The 23,118-nt window shown below is 40.3% G+C and overlaps 1 protein-coding gene across 2 annotated transcripts in view; it reads left to right on the top strand.

Annotated features, from left to right (window-relative positions):
- The first annotated feature begins 2,195 nt into the window (after window positions 1–2,195).
- Window positions 2,196–23,118, top strand: part of HOMER1 (homer scaffold protein 1) — a 91,074-nt gene continuing 70,151 nt past the window's right edge. Inside the window, exon 1 of one of the 2 annotated variants that reach the window (XM_016210367.2) lies at window positions 2,196–2,435. In XM_016210367.2, coding sequence (XP_016065853.1) covers window positions 2,434–2,435 — 2 coding nt within the window. In that variant the 5' untranslated portion in view covers window positions 2,196–2,433. Of the gene's footprint in view, window positions 2,984–23,118 lie in introns of both variants that reach the window. The other variant, XM_016210366.2, reaches the window with a different exon arrangement.

Genomic DNA, 23,118 nt, shown 5'->3' with positions numbered 1-23,118 from the left:
TTTCAAATATTTTGTCTATTGTCAAATGATGGGCCTGGATTTTTGTTTGGAAAATGTGGTCACTGAATTTATAGACTAACTCTGAAATAGCAATGGCCTTTGGCATTAAGTAGTAATTCTATTTCTGGGTCATGACTATCATATTAAATCAAATCTAAATTCATTATTTAAGTCTACCTAATAAGCTATCAAAACTATAAGGACATTTTAAAACTTTGTAGCAATTTGCAATTTGAAAAGCACTCATAATGTGATTTATTATACATACACAGCTAGTAAACCTATAAATGGCTATTCATCCTTGCCATGTAGAAAATGAAAAACCAGCATACTTAAGAGGTATTGTCATTATATGGCCCAAACTAAGAAATACAAACATAATCTAAACGTGCTTGTGTTAATATCCAAAAAAAGGGGGGAGGGATTTGGTGGTCTTTCTTATTTCTAATTTCCATAGACTAGAACTCATATTCTTATAAACCAGAATCGAGAGGGTATGCTGGCATTTGCTATGCCTATGACGATAACATTGGGTAAACTTTTAAATTTAAGATTGACTATCCTGTGCCAAAACATTACTGTTCTGCAAATAAAAACAGATCATTGGAGGCCTTCTCGTCCTCCCCTATTAATTACTACCCTGTATTGCATTGTAACATTTGTTCACGGCTCCACGCTTTATTCATTCGTGATTCAGGTAGCCGCCGAGAGGTTGGGCGTGGGGTGCAGTTTTAAAGTCTGCGTCCAGACTGGCATTATTAACTCTTTCGGAAGTTCAGGTGATTCCTCCCAAGTCTTGTGAGAATCCATCTATCCCCAGCGACCAGGCTCCCCTCCCACATTCCGCGCCGGGGGGGACCTGAGAAGCCCCGGGACGCTGCTGCAAAGAGGTGCGAGTGGGAGCGGGGAGAGCACCCGCCCGGCGCTCGGCACCGTCGCTGTGAATGATTCACTCGCTTCTGGCAACTGCGGTGCAAGGAAATCTCCGCCGCTTCCCCTCCGGCGCCTCCCGGGCTGTCTCCCGCGCTCTGGCCTTTAAGGAGAGGCGAGAACAGGTGGGCACCGCGGCGCTCCTGGCGTCCTCCTCCCCCTGCGCCGGCCCTAATTTAGCAGAACTTCCGGCCGCGTGACATCATCCCCCGCACCCCGGTGACGTAAGCGGCGGGTGACGTGTGTGCGGAGAAGAGCGCGCTGACGTTGCTATTTAAAGGTCCTCCTGCGGGGAGGATGGAGACACAGCGCGCGCACCTGGCGTGGGGTGCGGAGGAGGGGGCCGAGGCGGCGGGGAGCCGGGCGGGCAGCCAGCGTCGGAGCGCAGCGCGCCGCCCGCCTGCCGCCGGCCGCTAGGGGCGGGGGGAAGGACGGACGGACGGACGGACTGACGGACCTGACGGCCGGACTAGCTCCCCACGCGGGCCGGCTGCGGGCCGCCAGCCTCCCCGCCGCCCTCTCGGCTGCAGCCTCCTCCCGCTGCCATCAGGGCCCCGCCGGGCCCTCGGGACGAGTCCGCGCCCCAGCCTCCGGCGCCCGACCGCGCAGCCTCCCGCCTCCCCCCGCGAGCAGGGGGAGGGCCCGCTCTCCGGTCCCCCGTCCCCCCGCCCTCGCCCCCGCCCCCCGCAGCCAGCTCGGCCGCCGCGCGGGGCTCTCGCGGGCGGCGCTGACCCGGGAAGGGGCGCCCTCCGCTCCGCGAGCGGCCGGCGGCGGCGGCGGGCTTCGGGGCCGCCCGCGTCGGGGCTGCTCGGCCGAGCGCGAGCCGGAGGCCGGCGGAGGCGGGCGGCGCGGGAGGGGTGAGGAGGCGGCGGGCCCGGGGACTGAGGCGACGCGTGGCGGCGGCGCGGCGCGGGAGGCGAGGAGCAGGGGCGGCGGCGCTGGAGCGGCGGCTCCCCCGCGGCTCCCAGCCCCGCTCCCCTGCCCCGACTCGGGCGGGCTCCCGCCGACCCTCAGCTCCGTCCGCCGCCGCGCGGCCGGGCCGCCCCGCCCCGCCCCGGAGCTGGGGGCAGGGTGCCGGGGGCCGCGTGGGGCTCGGCTCTGTGATTCATTCATTCTCCGCCGACGGGAGCCGCGGACCTGCGGGCTCGGGAGAGGAGGGAAGAGTGGGCAGCGGCGAATGAAGGGCCGGGCGGAAGCCGGGCTCCATTGTGCTGGGCGGCGGGGGGCGGGAAGGGGCTGAGGGAGGTGGGGTCGGCCCCCTCCCCCTGCTCTCCGGCATGCGCTGCGCCCCCAGCCTGCTGCCAGCCTGGAAATGGCTCCGCGTGTTCTCGGGAGAATGAATCGAGCCTGCCCAGCCTTCTCTCCCTCCTCCCCACCTCCTCTCCGCCGCGAGGCTTAGGAGGGGGAAGCAGTTAAAAGGCAGGTTCCAATGTGGAGCGCTGCGCGCGTCGCGAGCCGCCGGCCGTGCACGTCGAGGAGATTTCTCTATCGAGCCTTTTTCTAATGTGAGTGCAGGGAAGCAGCGGCATTACTGCCTTTAGGATTTTCATTTTCTCGTAGGGCTCTCAATAAAGCGCACGTCGCATTGGGTTGCACGCTCCACCCCCAGGGACCTGGCGTGGTAGAGAAATTTGAACCCGCAGCCTTAGTAGCACCGAAAAGACCGAGTTCCCCGGCTCTCGGCGAGCGGAGGAGGCCCGGGCGCGATGAGCGCCGAGCTCGCCGTGTGCAGGACTCCGTGAGGCTGGACCCTGCGTTTCCCGACGCGTGCGCTCATTTTGTGGAGTAGAGTTGACCGCTGTCTCCTCCGCGCAGCATTTTGACTCTAATAAGCAAATGCCACCTCTGTCCGAACGTTTTGGTGTTTACGAGAGAGAAATCATTTTACATAAGGGAACTAACTGAATTGTCAGCATTACTGAAATACCTCCAGAAAAGAACCGCGGGGGGTGGAAAAGCAACTGCGAAATAGCAGACGGAGAAAATCCGCTGGAAGTTATTCCGTAGCCTAAGAACAGAAACTTCAGAGCAAGTTTTCATTGGGCAAAATGGGGTAAGGAATTTTGTGTTAACACAGCCTTGAACCTGTTTGTGTATGTGTGTTATTGAGCCACGGTGGTGGTTGTCTGTGTTTTATGTTTTCAGACAAATTTGCCACTTTGCTAAGCTGGCCGTGCTTTAAAAATATAAGTGTGTGAACCTTTTAATAAGTTTTTTTTTGGTTGGTTTGTACAGTGACACCGGAGGTCATAATTAGGAAACATACATTAGTAATATTTAAGAAGACAGCACACCCTGCACGTTCCTGGCCAAACTGCCGCATCAGTTTGTAATCAAAATCCTGTCCTGGTTTTGTTGCCGGCATCTTTCAGGGAAGCGCAGTACTGCGTCCTCCCCGTACTCTGAGAAGAATCGGTTGCACAAAGAAACATTGTAATGACTGGTTAGACCACAGTCCTTGAAAATGATCCAGTGTAAATTGTTACCCTCACTGTGCCCTCTGCTTTGTCCTTGGATATCCAAAGCTAACATGTACAGAATTGATTTATGGGGGCATTAAAATGAAAATCAGAAAGCCTTAGTGCTGTGGGCTGCACAGTGCCCGTGCACTGGCTAAGGGATCCGAGCTTGAATAGGAAAGAGCTTTTTATTGAAGGGACTTGTGCATTTCTTCTGGTGTTTGTTTTTAAGCTCAGGTCTTCAGTTTGTGTTAACAATGTCAGATCACCTTCTTTCTGATCCAAAGTCAACCAACAGTGCATTTTCCAACCCTTTATTAACTCTTCACGCAGTAAATTGATAAAATGCTAGTGACTCCCTAATGTAAGCCAGAAACCCATTATATATTAATGGAGCAATGATCTAATCATTTCATTGACAGATTGTTGATGTTGTTTGTCAAAGAGAAACTTCTAGAATTTTCTCTATTTTGTGTGTGTGTGTGTGGTTGAACAAACACGTCTAAAATGTACTTAGGGGACAGCGATGGAAAGAATATACTTTGAAATTCATTGTGACAGTTTAGGGGTGTGCACACCTAAACTTACTGTCTTGAAACTTTCGGAGGGAAGTTCTTAGATATTACCTTTTTTTGGAGTTAGAATCTGAAGTTAATTTGAACAAGTTTGAAAATGTAGAACGTATGTTGTAGAAGTCTTTGTCAGGAATTAATGAAAGTGATGATACTAAAATTTAAATGACAATTGAGAACATATCTAACTTGCATGATTTGGGGTACTGCTAAGAGCAATTAAAATACCTCATTTTATTTCTAGTGTTTTGTGATGTGAGGTAAATTATTTAACCTGTATGAACTCTGCTTTCTTACCTGTAAAATGAAGGACTCGGATGAGTTTTAAAATTTTTTCCAGTCTATAAAAGTGAAATTTTTCCCCCCTCCTTTCTGTTTTGGTGATTACTAGTTGGTTTCTTGAAGTAAACCTTTCAGATGGAGAGATTGTTTTCTCTAAGCAGTTTTTAAGTATGTAAGCTGGAAAATAATGACATTTGAAAGATGTTGTGGATGAATTGCACCAATTTTAATAAGAGGAAATATTGAAAAATACTGTTCAAAACCTTTGAAATATGGCTTCTCTTGAGAATATGGCTCTTCTGTTTAAAACATGTGAGAGGAAAAAAAAATCAGGTGGCATTTTTTTCATGTTGAAGGCTGCTTTCTCTCTAGACGGTGGAGTGGTAGCATCATGGAAGATAATCGTTTTTCCACAATCTTTAATCTGCAAGAATAGTCTTAATTTTACCAACGGAAGCTTGGGATGAACTTAATACTAAGGGGACTAGTGTTTAATATATGCAAATAAGCCCCCCCACACACATAGCAGACATTTAGATACTTCAGTGTAATTAAATTTCTTTATGAACGTATTTATTCACCCTTTTCTTAATAGTCTTAAAGGTGGACTGGAGAGGAAAAGGAATGTTTATGGCATTATTTTTCTGAATGTCTATAATCAGGGCTATGGCTCTTTCTCATTGATAGACTTAAGCAGCGTTATCCAGAGAGGATGGGTAGGTGAAAGTAGGAGAGCATACCGAGAAGGCATTTGTGGAAGTTTCTACACTCGGCAGGTGTTTATACCTAATAAGTGCGGAATAAGCATAGCCTTCTGCACCTATTTAAAGCAAAAGGAAACAGAGCTTTAAATGGTCTTTAAAGTTTTACCCAGGCCATCCTGAATTACCTTCCTCTAACAGGTATGTAAAATTTAATATAATGGGTGAAGAGTTTCACAGTTTATGACTATATTTTTGACTGTTAGTTTATAATAATAATTTATCATTGCCTTAATTATGGATAAGATTACAAGTCTAGGGGCAAAGCTTAAGCAAAAGGAATTATTTTTAAAGAAAAGGAGTGATTAGTTAGGCAGAAACAAACATGGCTCCTGTAATAGTAGTTTATGAACTATGGTGGAAACGGAAAAGAACAGCTGAAACTGACAGTTGGCAGAGTCTGTCAAAGAATCTTGGATGCTGCCTGCACTGTTTTTAATCACAGCGAAGGCAGTTGAAGTCTTGGTTTGTGAAATAGGTGTATCAGACCCCAAAGAATTAGAGCATGCATGTATGTAAGATGAAGTCGAGGAAGACTTCGCAGCGTGGGAGCCCCTGTTAGGCATGACCCCAGTCCTCCAAGTAGTATCTCATAATGAGAGCCGTGAGTCAGTAGCTATTTCAGAACTATTACAGTAGGCAACAGAAACCGAGTAACTTCAGTGAGTTATTTCATGCTACCTTTTGTTTTGCTTAACTCATATTGGCAATTTAGTGCCATCAAGGAAGGAATGGAGAGAATCCTCCCTCCCCTCACCCCCACTAAGAGTTATTTATAAAATGTGGCTCTCCCTGCTAAGGAGGTCTGGTAACGCTGTTCCTGAATTATCTCACCTGCCTGTGGGAACCTCTGGAAACCCTCTTCTCCACCGTTCCCCAGATAACCTCCTGAAGCATGGAAGTGGGTGCCGCTGCACTGCGACTTGAACTGAGTCCCTTTGCTGAAGCAGGAAGCTGACACCTCCTCTTTCTGCCTTAGGCTACTGGGTGCTGCTCCTTGGGAGCTACTAGAGCAAAAATAAGGAAATCTTGGTGCAGCACTGCAATATGAACAGGCGTTGTTGCAAAGGCAATCATTTCTGACATTGGAGAAGTCAGATACAAGTCCGTAATTTTTTATTTGTTCATTTTACCAATTTTGAACCCCCATCATACAGCATTTACAGTAGTAGCTCAGTGCTGATACGGAGACTAGCAGAATGGGTTCCTTCCTTCAGGGAGTTTATACTTTGGAAGTTGGGAAGACAGTCAAGCCTAAAATGGAAAAGTACAGCGAAATGTCTAAGGGGCTACAATGTAGGTTTATAATTCCGCAAAGAGGTACAAAGTGGGTGTGTCATTAGCTGGCGAGGGAAGGGTAAAAAAGCTTTTGTGGAGGAGGTAACATGTATTAAATAATGAAAGATGAGCGGAGGTGGGCCTTGTAGACAAATGAGAGGGCATTCAAGGCAGAGGGAACAGTGTGACTGACTGCACAGAGACACGGAGCTACAAAAGTTTGGCGTGATACTAGAGCCTTATGCAGATGCCAAGGTAGAGAGCCTTGTAGGCCAAACAAAAGAAGGTGTATTTCATGCTGTTTTGGGCAATGGACCATTATAGTAAGATACACAGTTTTACCTCAAAATCTAGTGCACACATGTATAAATGATAAAATGTCATGAAATAATTCGTTTTGTGTGATGCATTCTGGTATTTTCTATTGTATTTTTTAAGAAAAATTATAGCAACTGGTAATTTGAAAAACACTGGTCTTGGCTGTGGGAACCACTAAAGAGTTTTAAGCAGAGTAGTTCCATGAAGGGTCAGGGAAATAGGATGATAAAACAGTTTTAACAGTCACTTAAAATTTGGTTTTGTATGTTGTGTCCTGTGGAAACACAAGCGAGATAAAGGAACCCTGGCTAGGGAGGAGAAGTGAATAGCTGGGCAGGCCCTGGAAAATTCCACGGTAGAGGGAGGGAAGGATGGTGATGAGTTCAGCATGGTCATCTGAGCCGGACTTTTTCATAGTTAGGGCATTTCATGTGCAGAGGTAAAAATGTAGGACATGGCATGGTATGTTCCTAGCAGAGCTGCTCACTCAGATGGACTATGAAACAGTTAATTTGAGACTTTAAAGGACTTTTAAGTCCTTTAAAAGGAACTTTCTAGCTTGCATACAAACCTCATGGAAAGTAAAAGTGAGAACATTTTAAAAATTCTACCAAGCAAGTAATTAAAGGGTACTTGGAGTTGCCAATAAGATTTGCCTTGTAAGCTGACACGTTATTTGTCCTGTCACTAACAAAGAATTATAATTATATATCTATCAACATATATTAGGAGGCTATCAACCATAAGAATAAAAGAGATTGCTTATTTTAAGAATAGGCCCCCCTCCCTTTTATTGAAATATGATTGACATATAGCATTGTATACAATGTAATGATTTGACACATGTATATATTATGAAATAATTACCATAGTATAATTAATATTCACCACTTTACACAGTTACAAATATTTTTTCTTGTGATGAGAACTTTCATGAGAATAGGTTTATTTTTTGAATATGTTAATGGAAAAGTTGGGCCACCCCACTCTTAATGAAATTTTGAAATAACTTTGTTTATTTTTAGGTTTCTTTTTGAAGTAACATATGCATGGACAAGGTCACCTTTGCTCTTTGCAAAGTCCTTTTTCCCCAGTCTACAACCTATCGTATCTATAACCTTTTGTTCCATGTAGTGAGGACTTTAAACCTGGCTCCTCTTTGCTATTATTTCCTTTTATCCTTGTGAGTTCACCCTCTTTTCCCTCGTCCTAGTGATATAGGCAGGGATAATAGCAGAGGACTGTCACGGCTTTTCTGCTGGCTACAGTGCATTTACCCTCTTAAAGGTAGTAGAAGAAATTTTAGCCCACTCCCACCCCTAAACTCCTGTCTTCCTGACTTTGCTCCTGTAATTTTCTTCTTATCTGCCAGCTTCGGTTTGCTTCAGCGTTGGGACTGTCAGTCCTCATCTGAGCTGCCCTTCCCACACCAAAAAAAAAACGAGGGGAGAAATTTTCTTTTCCAGATCTGGTGGTGATGGGGTGGGGAGGCTATCCGCTCGCAGGTGACAGGCCGCATGGTCTCTGTGTGAGAGAGCAAGTCGTGTGCCATGCCATGATGCAGGAATATTACTGTTTAAATCTGTAAATACGATATAGTGTCTTTTTAAAAAGCTAGATTTGATTCTAGAGTTTTAAAAATGAAAATAAGAACTTTTTGAAGAGTTTTTCATATTCAGCAGGACACAAATGGATTGAGGTGAATCAAGATTATGGTACTTGAGTATTTGAGCAACGCTCTTAGTAAGACTGTAAACTGATCAGTGTTGGTCACGTCAAGAACCTGTACATTCACTTTTGGGAGGAGCGAGTACTATTAGAGCTGGGATCATTTGGGCGACAATGGATACAGTACATGATGTTTTTGGCTCTGGCCTGAGGTTTTTATGAGAATGAAATAGTGATTATGAGTAGCCCATTAGGATGTGATGGTGTAATTCTTGAAAGCAAGGTGTATTATGTCATTTTGATTAGTCATATTGTGTGGACATTAATTTCTTTTAAGAACATCCTATTGATCGTGTTGCTTTTTCTTTCACTTGTAGTTTTTTTCTTTATTTTGATTTCCTGGCTCTTGAATAGAATTACTAAGTCAAACTTTCACAACAAACTTGCAGACCTGTCATGAGCAAACAAGTGTATATCCAAAAATATCCTTTTCAAATTATAAATATGTAAAGGGCGTGTTTAGGGGAATCTCTTAATTTTGGTTCAGTACCGTGACTTACTAGTTTAATAATTTTGAAATGAAGTCACAGTATAAATCTGATTAGTGTGACTTTTATTTTGGGGGGTTAGAGAATCATGGAAGTTGATTTAGGCTAATTACCTGAAATATTATTCATGGCAGTTAAGGGATTGACAAATGAAACTCTCTTTATGCATAGTTTGTAAACTCAGTTTAGTTTTAAGTGAATGTCTCAGATGAAAAAAGGTGGTTAACTTTCAAAAGGTCCAACCTCCCTACTGCTGTGTGATTCCCCCCCCCCAGACCTCTGGTGTTTAGTTGAAATATTTATTTTTGTTATTTAAGATTATTCCAACTCATTGGACAGAAAGATGAGTAGGAAAATGAGCTCCAAATGTTTAATGTTTCCTGATATAATTTAAATGACGATATAAGATACTTTAGATAGCTTTATTCCTCAATTAGTTAGGCTATGTTTGGTTGATTGAAATGTGCAGTTTCTTTTTGTGTTGCACATTTGAAATGCCTTATGACCTGTGGCTTACACAGTACAATGACACTGTAGTTCATGAGGTTGATTGTGTCCATGGAATAAGCAAAATATTCCTAGAGATCAAAAGAGACTTCTCTGTTAAATTTTGAAAAATGTTGTGTAAGATTTTAGGCTCATTAAGTATCTTTATTTCAAAAGAATCTCCATATGGATAAAAGTATATAGATTGTATCCTATCTGTAAGAATTGAGAAAAAAAAGTTCAAATCATACTTAATGGGCACTGTAGAAGTAGGTAAAAAATTTAAAAAGCTAATCATTCAGTGTTTTTCAGCATGTAAATAGTATAGTTAGAACCTTAATTTTAGGCAAAAAAAAAAAAATCTTAATTTTTAGAGCACACCTCTGTATATTATAAAATTAGAACATCCATTATCACTCTCTGTTAAAAGAGACAGATATATCAGAGAACTTATGTTCTAGTTGTAGTTCTTCTTTTCCCCATTCATCATAAGTCTGACACGTTGGTCATTTCTATGCTCTCTACTAAAATATCTGAGAAAGAAGGTGAAATTGAGAATTGTCAATGCTGCTTGTTTTCAGCAGCATGTTTGAGAGGTGAGGTTAAAATTATTGACGTGTGTGTAGATACATATATATATATATATATATATATATATGTTTTTAAAAATACTTTGCCTTTTCTTTCCACTTATATATTATTTCTCATCTTCTTTTAAAAAGTTTTTAAAAATCTCACTTGTCTGGTAAGTATAATTTAGAATTAATTTTACAAGGACAGGTATAATTTAGAATTGCTTTTACTTCTCTTTAGTGACCTTGCAAAGAAAAAAAATAACAAACTCTTCTTTCTTGCATGGTTTTTATTTGTTTTTTTGTGTTTTTCGTAATAATGGATTATGGACCCAGAACTAACATTTGACTTAAGAACTCAATTTCATTTACACTTAACTCTTTTTTTTTTTTTTTTTTTTTTTTGTTAAGGTAGGCTACTGGAAGAAGGAAAAGAAGTCAATGTTTTCTTTCCCATATCAGAAAATAAAATTACTTATAAAAAACCTTAGGAATCTAATCAGTATTTTCTCTTCATAGTACAGTTTACCTTGGCACTTTCTCTAGCTTTAAAAAATCACCTTAATCCCTTAACACCTAATATTAGCTTTAAAAAAATAGCTTTGCTTATGGGCATTGTCTTTTAACATTCCTTTATAAAACATGAAACATTTCCGTGTTGTCTTTGAAAAGGATTGGCATCCAGTTCCTGAAGGCAGAGGAGTTGTAAGAATTGAGGGCTTTTTGTAAAATTGCCAAACAAGAGTTAGATAGAAATTAAGCTCAAACGCTGTGCTGAGGAACCATAGATACCATCGCAGCTTTCATTACTTTATAAGGTCACTCTAAGTCATGTTTATTATGTCATGTCTGTTGGCACATCTGGATCCATGTGTTCACATGCCTCAGAGTCCAGAGAGCTGTAGAACAGTGTCCTTGATTCCGCCTCCACCCCCAGCTCACCTCAGAGAAGGGCTTGCTTCTGATTTGTCCCTGTTTTTAGTAGGAGAGCCTTAACAGAAATGAACTGAGAGGGACAGCTCTGGTACAGATCTCTATGGGTACTAAACATTGCATTTCCTGAACGCTTAGTTCATAGTATAGCGCACACATACAGTGTAGGTTGAAAGGATCTGGGAAATGAGGTGCGATTTTTAGTATACAGAAAATCCTGATTCCCAGCAGTTGGATATACAGTTAGTTGTACCAGTTATTTTTCTGATAATTTTTCTAGGTAAGCTGTTGGATCCTTCCACTTTTACATTTATGTGCACCTCAGTCTTACTTAAGTAGTTATTGTCTTCCTTCTGTTACACAAGTATTTGCAAGTAAGAAGTTTAAGGGTTATTCTTAAAAAGGCTTTTTTTGTGTGAGTTAGAATCTTCTGCCCTAGTTACTTTCAGTTTCCCCCATTAGGCTTTTAATAACAGTCTCTAGGAAATTATCTTAAGTGGATTTGACTATCAAAGAACTCAAAGTACTCATTAGAAAATTTCTGTCAGTCATTCTTCCTTTAGGGAAGGTAAGCCTGTACATTACTAAACTTATACAGGACAATTATTTTGAATCTACTGTAATATTTCAGTGTGCTTAGCCTATTCCTTTACCTTCTATGCTTTCTTTTTGCTTATTTTGTAAAACTGCCGTTTTCTGTACTACTCTGTTGTTAAGAATTTCTGTCACGTGACTTTTAACATTAAAATTCATGTGCTTTGCTCAGTCACCCTGCCAGCTCCCAAGATGTTTACAGAACAAGGATTCCATCTACTCCTGTTGACTCCGTGTTGCCAGGGATCTATATACATTCAGCTGAATGAGAAGACTCCCAAGTCACCCTTAAGTTCATCTGTCTTGAGGTTCTGCTGATTTAAAAAAAAAAAAGTGGTTCTAGACCTTGCAGACTGCCTTTTTACTTATTCCACTGATAATATATAAAATTATAGTTTTCATTGTTTCATTTAGTATTTTATTAATGCTTAGTTGATATTTATTGCTATACCTATGTTAGTAAGAGGAAAATAACACATTAATGACAGCAGTGCTGCTTAGTTTTATTTGGTGGTCTGTTGGTATATTCTGAGTAATTTATGGGAGGTTCTGCAGCTATGAAATGGCAGAACCTGTGCTAGATCCTCCAGCTCCGCAGTGCTCCTACCATTAGTTCAGCAGATCCTAAATGGATGCTCACATATATAAAGATTCAAATAAAGAAGGGTATCTAACCCTTCATAGTTTAAAAAAAATCTGAGTTATTGCAATCTTAGTATCTTAGTAGTGAGTTCATTAAATATATCTTGTTTTCCTTTTAGATGGGTCTGAAAGAAACTGTATTCTGATTTTAGTGTACTTAAATCTCTGCTCAATGCATTATATTTTGAGTACACTGAAATATCTCTCAAAAATGATTTTTTGTTATTACATGGTATAATTTCCAAAGTTGATATTAAATTGTAAATTCCATTAGTCAAAGCTCTGTTAACTGCCCTTGTAGTTACTGGGCACAAGAGCCAATGAAAAACTTAAGTAGGCAGGGTCTACTTCTCTGAAGACATCAGATCAGAAAAAGAAAGCTTGACATGTTATAGCATACTGGACAATTTCTGTATCATCATGAGATAGCTGTAAGTTACTTGATTCCCTAGAATTCATGAGAGAAGTTTGGAGCATATTGTATACAAATATAAATTATTTTGTGTATGTAATTATATTCCTCAGAGGTCCCAAACTCTGAAGCCGTCATTGGCGGGGCAGAAAAATGTTTGAACCTATAAAGTAGAAGGCAGTAGAGATTGGTGTGGACTGTGGGAAAGTAAAGAGAACATGTCCTGCCTAAAGGCATTTATATCCAATGTGTTCTAAAAACCTTTTGGTGAAAGAAACACATCTGAAGCCTAATGTCTTTTTTATTTAGCAAACATTTTTTGAGTTCCTGCTATGTACTAGTGACTGTGATACTGTAATCTAGATCAGATACAGTAAGTTTAGAAATTCTTAAACTCTTGACTAAGGAAGGTAGACCAGAGCATAGTAAGACAGTGGAAGAAATTAACATTAGATTAGTGGTTCTCAGTTTTGAATCAGAATCAGAAAAACCTCTAGAGGGCCTGTTAAAAACACATTATTGGGCTTCACCCTGAATTTTTGATTCAGTGGGAGTGGGGCTCATGAATTTGCTCTTCTAACAAATTCCCAGGTGATGCTGATGCTACTGGTCCAAGGACCTAAGTGTCATTGCATTTGATAAATGAAGCTTACACATATGAGAAACTTTGTCTCTTGAAGAGCTTCAATGATTCTTGAAGATTTTTTTTCCCCTACTTGCAATTTGCAAAAATTGGAATTTTTGAACTAAGGAGAAAAACCCTGATTTGAGCCACGAATCTATTTTTTATAAGGTAAAAGATCCAGGGCAACTTGAAACTGATCTCTATCTCTTTAAACCTGATTACTTTCAGCAGTACTTACCAGTTATGCTCATTTCTTATTCAGAGTGACTTCTGCTTTCTGGAATTTCTAAGTGTATTGTTTTTAAAACTATCTGACACTACTTTGACTCCTGAAGTTTTATGCATTTGGAGGAAGTATGGTTTCCTTCTAAGTTATTTATTCTGCTTAGTTTGTTCGCATGGCATAGTATTAGCTCTCTATTGTTGTGTGACAAATGACCACAATTTTAGTGGCTTAAAATAACACCCATTTATCTCTCAGTTCCTGTGAATCAGGAGTCTGGTACCTTAACTGGGTGCTCAGGGTCTCATAAGACTGCAGTCAAGGCATGTGATGGCTGAATTTAGTTCCTTGCAGCTCTAAACTCAAAAAGGCTGTATATTTAAGGCCAGCAGGAGGCGCCTGTCATGGTACATCTTTTAAAGGACTCAAGTCAGGGCCACTCAGGATAACCTCCCTTTTGATTAACTGAAGGTCAATAGATTAGTGACGTAATCACCCATGTTGTTCCATCTTTTTCAACCCTTACACCGACACTCCAGGGGAGAGTTTTATGCAGGAAGTGTCCAACAGGTGGCAGTAGGTTGGGGCCATCTTAGAATTCTAGCGTCTACATCATCACATCAGATACCTGTGCATATTTTCTTAATGCTCAAATATTAATATATCTCTTTCATATTTTTTAACTTCAAAATCTATAGCCCTCTGCACTCCTGCTCCAGTATGGATTGGTTACTTTCTAGGCATTCTGTGTAGTCCTTATACTAGACCTTCCCTTAATTTTTTTTTGGGGGGGGGTGGGGGGACATTCTCTCTCCTGTTTCCTGGACACTATGCTCTTTTTTTTGGTTTACCTCTTTGTCTGAAGCTTGTGTTCCTATAGTGACCTGAAAGTGACTAGGCAGGAGATAATTTTTTTGAGACATAGTATATGTGATGTGAAAGTGTCTTCCCTCCTTCCACCCTTCCTTAATTGAATCTAGATCTCTAGACAGGAAATAGTTTCCTCTGTTTTGAAGGTACTGATCTATTGTCTTCTAGTTCACAGTGTTCCTGTTGAAGGCTGCTTTTTCTGATTCCAGTTCCGTCATGTGTGACTTTCTTCCACTTTGGAAAATTTTAGGATTTTCTTTTTTTTCTTGCTGTTCAAAATTTTATGATTATATAGTATTGGGTTTGGGGGATTTATGGTTTCCTTTTTTAATAATTATTATATGTACTTTTGGTCACTGATGGGTCCTTTCAATTTGTTAACTCCCTAAAGTTTGGGAGCTTTTCTTCTATTTTAAAAAAATATCGTATATTTTCACTCTTCACTTTATGAACTGTTAGTTGGATGGTAGAGCTTTTTGTTTCATCTACCATTTTCCTCTTTATACTTCCATTGGATTTTAAATTTCCACTTTTAATTTCCAAGTCCTGTCTCTCAACATCTCTTTTACTGGAGGACACTTATAGTGTTTTGAGGTTTTGTTTTCTATTCCCTAAGTGTTCTTTTGTGTTTCTTTTTTGTTTGTTCAATTTCTTCTTTCATGTTGGACACGTTCCTAGAATATGATCCTCAGCTATGTACAAGAGTGAGATACTAAAAAGCTGATCAGAAGCTTTTTGTGACTCATTGAGGCTTGTCACCAGTGGGCTTCATTTAGGTGGTGAATCAACTTCTTTTCATGGGTGGTCCCCAGGTGTCAGCAAGTAGAGATCTGTTCTCTGAGTTTTTGGTCTTTTTTCTGAGACTGTTCAATTTCTCTGGAGAACTGTCCTTTAATATATATATATACACCTCTTGGCATTTTGAGAGCCAGGTAACTTATTCTTTCATTATATGCCGAGGAGGCATCGTACCTGCTGTAACCTGGGAACAGTGAAGGGGAGGATTTTTGAGGGGCATGGCTCAGTTTGCAGCGGGTCTCTCAGTGCTCCTATTTTGGGCCTCACTCTTCTCTTCTGCTGTTGGGAAAGGTAGTTGCTTCACTCTGAAGGGCAAGGAGAGGGAAGGGGATTCTCAACGGCTCTGTTATTTAAACTTCCAATCAACTCTTCAGTTTCAGCCCCATACCTCTTCTGCTGTCCCTTTGTCTCTAAATTTGGCCGGTAAGTGGTTCACTTATAGTTCCCTCTTTGCAGGTACTTGACAGTTTCCTTGGTTTTGCCACGCCAGGTACTATTCCTGCTTTCAAAACTGTTAAAATTGGAAGTGACAGCCCTGGCCAGTGTGCCTCAGTGGTCAGAGCGTCGGCCTGAGAACCCGAAGGGTCTCAGGTTTGACTCTGGCCAAGAACACGCACCTCCATTGCAGGCTCGCTCCCCGGCCCCATTTGGGGTGCGTGCTGATGTGTCTCTCTCACATCACTATTTCTGTCTCTCTCGCTCTCCTTTTCTCTCTCCCTTCCATTCTCTCTGAAAAAGCAATGGAAAAAATATCCTCAGGTGAGGATTAAAAAAAAAAAATTAGAAGTGACACTGGTACATAAGTATTCTTCGGCGTTATCGGTTTATAGCTTCTTTCCCCTTCACTTTCATTGTAGTGGAATTTCAGAAAAGGAAGATAAATGTGTGCAATTAATTTTCCGTGTTTAACCAGGATCACTGAGGCTTAGCATTTGAATTTATATAAGGCATCTTTCAGAATGTGTTGACACTGTTGACGGTTAATTGATTAGAATTTAGTGGATGATAAAGTGTTGGCTTTCCAAAAGTCTCTCCCTCTTACCAACACCTGAAAACTCAATGCATGGTGTAAGCACATCTTAAAATTAAAAAGTTAAAATTGGTCATCATTCCAAACCTCAGCAAAACAAAGCACTTACTCTCTCAACTGTGTTGGGTAACTAAGGTGTTGCTATAGTTTATCCCCTAACACTGTGCCTCTTGAGCACTTGCAACAAATATTAAGCACTTAATTTGTGTTATGAGTCATGCAAGGCACTGGCAATACAAAGACAAGTAGACAGCCATATAAACAAGAAATTACTGTGATTTAAGTGCGGTAATAGAGATGCACATTGTCTTTGGAAGCTCAGAGAAGGAAGTGCCCACCTCCACCTGGGAAAGTCAGAGAAAGCTTCACAAAGCCACTGTTTGTTCTGAGCCTTAAAGAACAAGCAAGAGTGGATGGGGTAGGGAGAGGGAAAATGTGTGAGCGGCTTGCTAGGGCATTTTAGGCAGAGGGGTGTCAAAGGTAAAGCTTCAAAGGTAATGTTTGCTAGTTAGAAAGTTAAGGTGGTTGGATATAATTGTATATAGTATACAAGTAGATTTGACTAGAAAGTCCATTCAGGACCAGATGATGGCTGTGCATTGTGTTAGAGGTTTTTACTTTTCCTCTAGATTAGTGGGCTCCATATATTTTTCATAGGGTACCCATATCAATGAAGGATTTTTGAGCATACCCCTTCATATATGTATATTTATAAATTATGTGTCCTATTATATGTATGTATGTATTATAAAATATACAAAAAATAGATGTAAAAGAGGAGAAAACTCTCTTCCTGTAACCCACTTTAGAGGCCATTGCCGTGTTTAGATTAACTACTGAGGCTGCAATACTGAGGAAGTTTCAGACTTGTGGGAGGGGTTGTCTGTGTGTGTGAGTGAAATGGGTGGGGGTCTTGGGGACCCTCAGATTTAATTGTGTAATTGGTAAATTGCAGCAGTTTAGTCAAGAATAATGGCTTGACTTAAGATAGAGTAGAACATGCTGAATTCAATAGAGATTTAAGTAGTATCTACAGGAGTTGACATTGAACTATATTGCTATAGAGGGATAAGGAGATTGGCTTGGCTAGCTATTAGTTGAGATATGGAACCAGGAGAAGAGAAGCGAATTTGCAGTGGGGTGCGATGACAAATTGAGTAAAAGCTGAAGTATCTGTGGCCATCCACGTGAGAATGTCTGTTGTTCAGGATAGAACTGGGCTGACACTAGAGTTTTGGGAATCATTAGAATATGTAAGTATTAGCTGAAACTATGGATGAGCTCATTCAGGGTATTTATAGAAAAGAGCAGATCAGATCTCTCTGGGAGAATAGTCATTTAAGGGGCAGGCGAAGGAGCTGGGAGAGCTGTCAGGCTAAAACAATGACAGAAGTGTCAAAAGGCCAAGAAAGGGAATTTCAAGAATTGAGTTGCCAGGATCAAATGTAAGAGACACATCAAATGAGGCAAAAAGTACCTATTAGTTTGGGTAAATAGCGGTCCTTTAACAACCTTACCTTGAGAAATTTGATCAGCCGGGGATGGAAGCCCAATTGCCATGGAGTGATGGTGCTGATATAGAAGGAAGCAGGGACCAGAAGTGTAGACTTCTTTTAGACTTCGAAATAGAGTGTAGCTTCAGCAAACTCTAGAGTTTGGGAAGTCCTTTTGGTTTTGTTTTCAAAATGGGATTAAGGATTTTTTTCAGCCCTGGAAAAAGGAGTCTATAGCTTAGGGGTATTTAAAAATTCCAGTGAAGAAGAATAATTACTTAGGAAAGAGATGGGAGAAAATGCAGTAGGGATAATTACTGCGGAAAGAGGTGGGAGGGCATGCAATCTGGAGCACAGGTGGAGTAGTCAACCTTAAATAGGAGGCTAGGAGGCATGTCTTCCCCATAGATTGGAGGGAAGGATGTGAGGAAGGATATGGTTAGATTAAATTTGTGGTTAAAGAGCAGAAGACTGGGAGGGAGTTCCTAAGCTGGGGGACTCCATTTCCTCAATTTATTTAACAAATATTTATTAAGTACCTACTATGTGTCAGGCACTGTTCTAAGTGTGTGAGATACACCTGTGAACAAAGAGCTTTGCCTTCACGGGCACAGACTCTAGAAAATGGTAAAAGACAAGGCCATTTGCTGAGAATTTAGAGAATGAAGTTTGGGCAGAGCATAGGGAAGAAAGGTGAGGAATGAGAGAGATTGCTGACCATAAACAACCAGGAGCTTGGGGGGCCCAATTGAGGTTACAGCCCCATGTTTGGTGCTCTTACTGTTGAAGCAGAGTCTAAATCTAGGTTACTGCTGTACCTGAGGAGCAAGAACTGTGTGTCAGAATGGTTTTCATGGTCTCCATTCTGCTAAAATGAAACATGAAAGAAGTATGTTCAATTTTTGTAGTGTTCTATTCAGAGTTATTTTAAATACCACTTTTTCCTCCTCAATTGCACTTTTCCTTCTATAGGGAACATTCTGTTATCTTGGGAAGCCAGCCTAGTATTACGCTTGCCAGAATGCCACCATTTTTTTAACAGTTGATGTCTCTTTTGTGGAGAGTCCTGTGGAAACCTAGTCCTGGGGAAAGTCTTGGAGCTCTCCTGAGGCCTGGGACAACATTTAATATTTACCTTCTCATCCCTGCTCATGCCCTGTGCACATCCTGTACACAGCACATGTGCACTCATGGGGGACCAGTGTAGCAGGGTACTTTAATAAGTTGTTTTCTTCTTGTTTTATACCTATGAATGTCACAGAAGTGAATTGATGGGTGTAAGCACTTGTACATTGCCCTGATTCCTACTGAGAACTCAGCATGTTACTTACTATTTTGGATACAGTTTTGCAACTTTAATTTTTTTCCATCTTCTTACTTTTAATCATACATATTTATATTTTTATATTTGTATATTCTTTATATTTTAATGATTTTTAAAATGACTTTCTTGCAAGCGTCATATAGTTGAGTGTTGCTGTATAGCCAATCTGACAGTCTCTGCCTTTTGATTGGGGTGTTTGGACTATGTACACTTAATATGATTATTAGTATAATTGGATTTAAGTCTACTTGAGACTGTTTAAAGGTTTTTCTTTGTTGTTGGTATAGAGCAATTTAATTATGATGTCCATTGTATAGCTTTGGATTTGTTGAGCTTCTTGGGAATTACTGCAACCATAATTTCTTCAAATATTTTTCTCATCCCTCCTGTCTTTAAGGGCTTCAGTTGCATGTATATTAGGCTACTTGAAGTTGTTCCATAATAATTACATTGATACTGTTATTTTTAAAGTTCTTCTCTGCTTTGAGTAGCATCTTCCAATTTCTTGTTCTTTACTCCCATAACCTTTATCTGTAGTTAAATCTACCTCTCCCACCTTCTAAGGACACTTGTGATTACATTTAGGATCCACCAAGATAATCTAGCAGAATCTATCTCAGAGCCTTAACTTAATCACAGCTGCAAAATTTTGTTTGCCTAATAAGGTGCCATTCACAGATTCTCTGTATTAGGACCTAGATATCTTTGGGGGCCATTATCCAACCTCCCACAATCATCTAAAGAGGATATCACCACATCCTAATTTTCAAATGTTAGAATGTTTGTTACGCAGTCTTACATTAAAAAGTCTGTCCGTTTACTGAAGTCTTCTGTTTATACCCCTTTCCATTGACTCTTAACAGTTTCGCCTAGGGAAGTATGTTTGTCCTTCTAGCCAAATCCATGGCACAGATATTTACTTATGTTGATTCACAAGAAAAAGAGTCTTAAAATAACTATTTTCAAAGAACTTTCTATAGCGGTTTATACAACTGATTTATAAAACTTGTTTTTAGAGAATCTAGCCTTTCTGCACGTGCGTGCAGGAATCCTGTAATGGTTCAGACAGCTTTTACAGAAAGTGTATACAGCTTCTCCACAAGTACAGCTAATTAGGGAATTACATTTTTAACAATGAGGGGAAACATTTTCCTGGAAAAACTCCCTTATCAGAGGTGAAATGTTTAATAAAATCCTGGAATAATTAAATTCTTAGATGTTTTTGCTAGAAAGAAACCAAATGAAGATAGAAAAAACAGTGAAGGCGGGATGGGGGGTAGGAAGTATTTTTGCATATGTATAGCTATTTTATTAAAATATGCATATTTTTTTATTTAATATAATACTTTTCACAAATGCCATGTGTGATTAAGTGTAGCCAGTGTATGAAGCAGATGTGAGATACTTTGGAATTAAGAACCCCTAGTCTCCAAGACCAGTGCTTTCACCTCACACAAGCTAACACTTATTATTGTCTTATTCTGTTATACAGGTGAAATCCTTTCAAAATACAGATCAGAATTATCTTCCCTTACAGAAGGAAAGCTCAATAACTATAATTGGCATGACTGAAAATAAGTTTTGGGGTTCTTCCAAACCACGCTATCATTTTAATGAAGTCTTATAGAATAAATAGTTTTCAAAATACAGGTAAAAGGGTACATGGTACCAGTGTACCTATATACATTCCATGAAAACACTGAAGTACTCCTAACAGTGCTTAACGTGCATAGTAATCATAGTTGTGTGGCTGTGTTATCCCACGTCTGTCAACAAAATTCCAGGCAAGGGCCAGGTGAGAGTTTGGTTACAGAAGTGAACTCAGGTTTATATGACAAAAGAATTTTTCCCATTTGAGGAGTCAGTATAGATGAAGGGGCGGGCTCTAGAGCCTGACTCCACCATGTGTCATCTTAAGCAAATTATATACCTTCTCGATGCCTTGGGTTTCTCATCCTCAAAAGCGGGATAATAGTAACTCATAAAGGTTGAGAGGATTACATAATACAGAACTAGTGCTTATAACAGTGTCTGACCATGTGGCAAGCTCTCAAAACTGCTCATTATAACCAAAGAATTTACCACATATCTATTTTATAAGTTTAGGTTTTTGTTTTCAGGCTTAAAAGTGGCACATTTGAGTTCCTCAGTTTGAATTATGCAATCTATGGCTTTCCTCCTTTGGCACAAATGATGAAAGTTGTTAATTTGTGTGCTTGTTAATTTTTAAAAGGGAAATGGTTGAGATAAGCACATCATTCCAGTTGCAAGAGGTTAAAAATGATCAACTTTCTTCTGCCGTTATTACTTTTTAAAATTCAGTAACTTGTTTAAGCTAATCAGTTTTTATTATATTAGATCTGTAATCTTTCCATTTCTGTAGAGCATTTCCAATAATTTTTATAATCAGGAGCAAGGTAATAAAGCAGGACATTTAAAAATATAGTATTGCAAAGGAACATGAATAGATGTAGCAGACACCTGAGATGAGATCATTACTAGAGTGGAAAGCAGAACATGGCTGAGTTGGCACGTGAGCGAGAAGTGTGTTGACTTGTCTTGTTTGGGTATAGTAGCAAGCAGACACATTTTTTCCTAGCACTGTCATATGAGATACTAAGTAATCCCGGGATCCAGTAAGAGTGTCTTTTATCGATATGTTAAAAAATTAAAGGGGAAACTTTAAGTCTTAATTCATTGAAGGCTTTCTTCTAGGGAATTGCGATAAACAGAAATTTGTCTTCTTACTGTATTACTAACATGGGGGGAAACTTTGGTCTTAGAGAATTTAGAATAGTTAACATGTTCCTTAAACAAATACTTTTGATACTTCTGCCAAAGTACCTCAATAGTAGAAAAGAGTGAATGCATTTAGGATGCTGGAGATAGAAGGTCTCAATTTTTTAAAAAATTTATTGGGGTGACATTGGTTAATAAAATTACATAGTTTTTAAATGTACAGTTCTATAATCAACTGTATATTGCATTGTGTGTTCACATATATATTTGTGTAACCACTAAGATTACAGTCCACTAGCTGTGTTTTTTTAAAGCAAGCAAGTACATTGCATTAAAATTGTTTAAAAATTTATCATTAATTTATTATTTAATACATTACATGTTCACATACTGAAAAAGTGAGATGAGAAAAAATAAGCCACTTATAATCATACCACCAAGAACTCTAAATGTCTTGGAATATAATGAATCATTCATTTACTTATTAAGTATTAAGTACTTTCCAAGTGCCTAATATATTCCAGGTATTTGTGTTACTGAGGACACAGAAATAATTAAAAGACAAGATCCTTGCCCTTGGGTAGATAATACTTGAGGTCAGGGAGAGGGACAATAAATAAAATACATTGTATGTCAGATAATTATAAGTTCCATGGGGAAGAATGAAAGAAGGGAAATAATAAAGTCCTGGAAGAGGAGAGGAAGGGGCTGCACTTTTTATATAGAGCAACCACGTATGGTGTCACCGAGAAGGTAACATTTGAGCAGACATCTGGAGGAGGCGAAGGAAGATGCTAGACAGAGCTGAGCTGAAAGAGTACTTCAGGCAAAAGCCCTGAGGTAGGGGGTGCTTGGCATGTTTGAGAAACACCAGGAGGGCCAGTGTGGCTGGAGCCAAAGACAGTCAGGGGCAGATGAGGTTGGAGAGGGAGCAGGAGCATATCCTGTAGTGGCCTTCTCCCGCCACACATGAGAATCCCCTTGGAAGCTGGGCTGATAGTGGGCGTGGAGGCTGGTGGTTTCTGATGCAGCCAGGGTGGACAAACACTGGTAGAAGACTTTGGACCTAATTTTAGGGACTGTGGGTTTTACTATGAGATGGGAAGCCATTGGAGGAATGACCCACCTGATTTTGGTTTTATTACTTTTAAACTCTATATTATGAAATTTTCCAGACAAATAAAACAGTAGAAAGGACAACTCTCCTGTATCACCATCATCTCATCCACTTCAGTAGCCATCTGCATTTTGCTGTATCCTGACCATCCACCTTTTTTATTCCTGGAATATTTTAATGCTACCTTGGGTTTTCAGAAGGATCACCCTGGCTTCTGTGTTGAGAGAAGGGGAGGCAGGACAAGGACTGAATATAAGTATATCCTCCAAGTATTTTTTTTGTATGCATACAGATACATTTTCTAAAACAAAACAAAAACCAAATTATATTGCATTCACTGTTTTATAAGCTATTTTCACTTACTATACTGGACATCTTATGTCACTGAATATTCTGAAACTTTGTTTTTTAATGACTATGTAGGATTCTGTTATATGGATGCAC

This window comes from Miniopterus natalensis, chromosome 3 (genome assembly GCF_054644295.1).
Source record: "Miniopterus natalensis isolate mMinNat1 chromosome 3, mMinNat1.hap1, whole genome shotgun sequence".
In the NCBI taxonomy this organism is placed as follows: Eukaryota; Metazoa; Chordata; class Mammalia; order Chiroptera; family Miniopteridae; genus Miniopterus; species Miniopterus natalensis.
The sequence above is the reverse complement of the archived record's forward strand: the minus strand, read 5'-3'. Positions and strand labels throughout refer to the sequence as shown.